The 4,694-nt window shown below is 36.6% G+C and overlaps 1 protein-coding gene across 1 annotated transcript in view; it reads right to left on the bottom strand.

Annotated features, from left to right (window-relative positions):
• LOC111089269 (hapless 2-like) overlaps window positions 1-4,694 on the bottom strand; it is a gene marked incomplete at both ends in the record, with an annotated part of 63,766 nt that overhangs the window by 46,887 nt on the left and 12,185 nt on the right. Inside the window, one exon of the mRNA XM_022401456.1 lies at window positions 3,541-3,659. Coding sequence (XP_022257164.1) covers window positions 3,541-3,659 — 119 coding nt within the window. The remainder of the gene's footprint in view (window positions 1-3,540; window positions 3,660-4,694) is intronic.

Raw genomic sequence — 4,694 nt, 5'->3', positions numbered from 1 at the left:
AAGGTGTCTAAAAACTGATCCCTCAGCAATAGCTTGAGGACATCGGGTGGTGCAGTTGGGTATGCCTTGTGTGCCATACTTTCCAAGTCCTGTGCCAGCTCTTGCAGGCTCTCCCCTTTAGCACAGACTCTAGTTCTTAACCTAGCCACGTAGGCTTCGGACTGATTTTGAGTTCCATACCTGAGTTCTAAAGCAGCTACCAGTGCCTGTCGTCTGCTGAAAACTGTCCAAGTATTTCCAGTGGTTGTCCCTTCAAGCTCGTTGTCAGGTACACTGCTTTCTGCTCCTCTGTCCATCCATCTATTTCTGCCAGGAGCTCAAATTGTGCTCTATATGCTTTCGATGGTGCCTTCCCATCAAATTCTATGGCTTCCTTCATACTAGATCACCCCTATTGCTGACACTCATGTCTGGAATGTGACTTCTGACAGGAATGAAGATGTCTGCATTAGGGTTTAGCTGCAGGGTCTGGAAGGGGCTTCCCGTTGTCTGAGGCTGATTAGGTCCATGGCTAATATACCCTCCTTCTGTAAAAGACAGTAAATCATCATTTAATGTATTTAATTCACTTTGAAATTTACTAATTATTTCCATTTGTGTGTGCTGGCTTTCTTTTAACTGTTGGAGACTTTCTTCTTATTCATTTTCTTTCTCATCCAACCACTGCTGTTGTCTCTCTTCTTGTTTATTTTCTTTCTCCTCCAACCACTGCTGTAGTCTCTCTTCTTGTTTATTTTCTTTCTCCTCCAACCACTGCTGTAGTCTCTCTCTTCTTGTTTATTTTCTTTCTCCTCCAACCACTGCTGTAGTCTCTCTTCTTGTTTCTTTTCTCGTTCTTCTTGTTTCTTTTCTTTTCCCTCCAACAACTGCTGTAATCTCTCTTGTTTATTTTGCTGTTCGAGCTACCACTGTTGCAGGTTTTCTTGCAACTGCTGTTGTCTCTCTTCTTGTTTCTTTTCTTGTTTATTTTCTCGTTCTTCTTGTTTCTTTTGCTGTTCTTGTATTGCTGCCATCAAATCTGCTAAGCTGTAATTTGATTTGCCACCTTCGTTTCCATCTTCTTCTTCTTCTTTTTGAAATGCTATGAATTTACCAAAGACTTTCATTGGAAGTTCAGAAAAAACTGTGTTTCAGTTTGTGGCACACCTCACAAAGGTAGACTAACATGGCCAAGTGTCAAGATAGTTTTGAAAGACTGGCAGATCTATTAATACATGAACAGTTCATGATCATGTGCTCCACTGAAATGTCACTGTTCCTAAACAAGAGAACACTGGGAGACATGGATGAGATGATCAAGTTGTCAGAACAATATATGGAAACCCACTGAGGAAGTATAACTGACTAGTCCAACAATATCCAGTCAAAGTAGAAACCAGGGTTGGATGACCAGAAACAGGATGCTATGAAAGGTGAAAAGAGGTTAACAGACAAAAGGTAGATGATATGTTATATTTGTTATAAGAAGGGTCACATTGTGAGTGAGTGCAAGTCTGTCATCAACAAGTAGCAGCAGAAATCTCAACATAAAGTAGCTGGAGCTATCTACACTACAAAAACAGTGCTGGCAAGAAACAAGACACAAGTGACTATCACCATGGATTCTGCTGCCACAAGAAACAGAATAGAGACAGCTCATCAGATTCACCATAAGAAGGAAGTTCTAACAACATGGTTAAACAGTGCATGATTGATGGTCAACTCAAGTTAGCAAATGGGTTAACAGTGCCAGAGGTGATGAAGCATATGATAAACATAGAGATGTGAAGGCTATGTTGGGAACAAGAAAGTGAAAGTCCTATGAGACACTGGGTGCTGCAGTGAGAACCAGTCTAGTATCTGATGATCAGATGATAGGCAAGGTACATCTGTGTGTGCTGACAGTGAGAAAGTTTCCCCATAGCAAGAGACCATGTGTATGAAGGCATCCATCTATGACCTGAAGATTGGCAATATACCAGGCAGTAGAAGTTTGGAAGAAACAGAAAGAAGACTGACAAGGCATATGCAGTCACCACAAGAGCTCAGGAAAAGTGTGAGGTGGGCGTTGTATCTCCAGAACTATAAGTTCCTCATTGAAGATATCAAGGGGATTGCAAATGTTGGTGCAGACTGTATGAGTGGACTTTGTGTATGAACTGAAAACTGTCTTTATATATAGTGTAAAATATATTGTAAATATTTTTCCTGAAGAGAGGCTTATTGTTAGATATACAGAACTGTTGAAGTTTAATTTAATATAAGAGTTATGATTTAGATAGTTACAAAGCATGAGTGTTAAATTTAGTATTTTTAGAAGCAATAATTTAATCACAGGTTTGTTTACGTAAATGTTTACAAACCAGTTGTTGTGAATTGACATCATATTAGTTGAACCTTTAGAATTTTTATTGTTGCTTTAAGTGTTTATTGTTACATCATATCACCTCATAGTTTGCAGAAAGTTCTAGGTCTCAGACAGACAATATATATCTACAGATGATCAAGTTAAGCTTATGTAAGTAAGTTCATGAAAGAAAGACAAAGTTAGTGAAAGATATATAGATCTAGGCTATGTCTGCAAGTTTAGCCATAAAGATGGTATAATGGTGACTTTTAAAGTGTTATAATCACAGACTGTATTGTAATAACAGAGCAGAGAAGTAGAATTCGCCTTGTCAGTTGGGTTCTAAAGTAACTGAACCAGCCTGTGTGGACTTTGACTGAAAAGGACAATTATTTAAAGCTCTGGATACATCATTGGTAACCCACAGAGTAAAATAAGTAAATTTATCACTGACTGTATTGGAATAACAAGTAGAGGAAAATAATTTGTCTTGTCAGAGGGTGTTCTAAAGTAATTGAACCTGCCTGTGTGGACTTTGGCAAAAAAGAGACAATCCTTTAAAGCTCTGGATATATCTGTGATAACCTATAGTGCAAAGATTTTTTTAATATGTTTGACTTGTTTTGAATATACTATTTTAAAACAAGTAGACTGTGTGCTGTTTGTTTATCATTGAAATTAATTGCCAACACATCACAGACATGTACTGTAAAGAATCGTGGCCCTATAAAAACCTAACAATGGTAAATAAGTTATAATGTCAGTGATTGGTCATTGGTTAGGTCACATTTGGAATTTTATGTTCAGTCTTGGGTTCCATACCTTGGAAAGTATACTAGAATGATATCTCGGATAGAAAGGTTGTCATGTGAAGAAGGGTTATGATCTCTGAATTTTTTTTCTCAGAGAAAAGAAAAGTTAGAGGGGATCTAATTGAAGTGTTTAAGATTTTAAATGGAATAGATAGTGTTCATGTAAAATTAAAACATAATAACACAAACTATACAAGAACTAAGATAAATCTAGTGTGTAGAAACTTTTATTGTAAAAGATAAAAAGATTCTGATGCATTTAAGTTTATGTGTATATAAAAACCTTCACCATATTACAATGTACTATAAATCAGTTGAACAATGTCACTAAATTTCTGTTTAGTAGACTTAGTTTGATTATAAACATCTATACTGTGATAAAATAAAACAATTAAAACTTACCAGTATTTGCTAAAATTAAGACAGTGAGTACTTGCATTGTATAAATCTAAATCTTCTTCACAAGACTGGTTTCCTCGTAGGTGTTTACCTTTTGAACTGGAGCAAGAACAGCAAAATCCCTGCAAATGAAAATGTGTTATTTACTGAGAAAGTTCAATTCAACCATTAGTTTAGAGTTTGTGGTAATAGTAAAATATTGAGAATGACAAATAGACCAATGTTCTGTTGAAACATGTAGTACATCTCCTCTGGAAATAAATCAATTCATTATGCTTAAAAATTCTTGGTTGTTAACTTATTATTATATCAACATAATGTGCTTCCTTACTCAAGTGTTCAATATCTCGATTGTGTTTTTTTTTGTACTAGCTCCCTTTCTTTAGAAGTTTTTAAACTGCAGTATAGATGCTTATGAAATTTTTCTCTTAATAGAAGTATTATGTAAGCATTATTTTACATTCAGTCCTTATATGTCTCTCTATGAGCAAGCATCTGAATTGTTTCTCACACTTAGGTGGTACTTCTTCAGTCATGACCGAAGTTTAGGATTGTACTACACCTAGGTGGTACTTCTTCAGTCATGACCGAAGTTTAGGATTGTACCACACCTAGGTAGTACTTCTTCAGTCATGACCAAAGTTTAGGAGTGTACCACACCTAGGTGGTACTGCTTCAGTCATGACCAAAGTTTAGGATTGTACCACACCTAGGTAGTACTTCTTCAGTCATGACCAAAGTTTAGGATTGTACCACACCCAGGTAGTACTTCTTCAGTCATGACCAAAGTTTGGGATTATTTTATACACGTTGTTGGTACTTCTTCAGTCATGACCAAAGCTTGGGATTGTTTTATACCCTAGCTGGTACTTCTTCAGTCATGACCAAAGTTTGGGATTGTTTTATATCGCTAGGTGGTACTTCTTCAGTCATGACCAAAATCTGGGATTGTTTTACACACCTAGGTAGTACTTCTTCAGCCATGACCAAAGTTTGGGATTGTTTTATAAACCTAGCTGGTACTCTAATTAAACTGTGGTAAACCTATTTAGAAAAAGTTCCTCCGATTAAACTGTGGTAAACCTATTCAGATACAACTCATCTGATTACACTGTGGTAAACCTATTTAAATACAGCTCCTCCGCTTAAACTGTGGT

The sequence above is a fragment of the Limulus polyphemus genome, unplaced genomic scaffold (assembly GCF_000517525.1).
Source record: "Limulus polyphemus unplaced genomic scaffold, Limulus_polyphemus-2.1.2 Scaffold5728, whole genome shotgun sequence".
Taxonomy (NCBI): Eukaryota; Metazoa; Arthropoda; class Merostomata; order Xiphosura; family Limulidae; genus Limulus; species Limulus polyphemus.
Note: the sequence above shows the minus strand (reverse complement) of the source record. Positions and strands in the feature narration are given on the sequence as shown.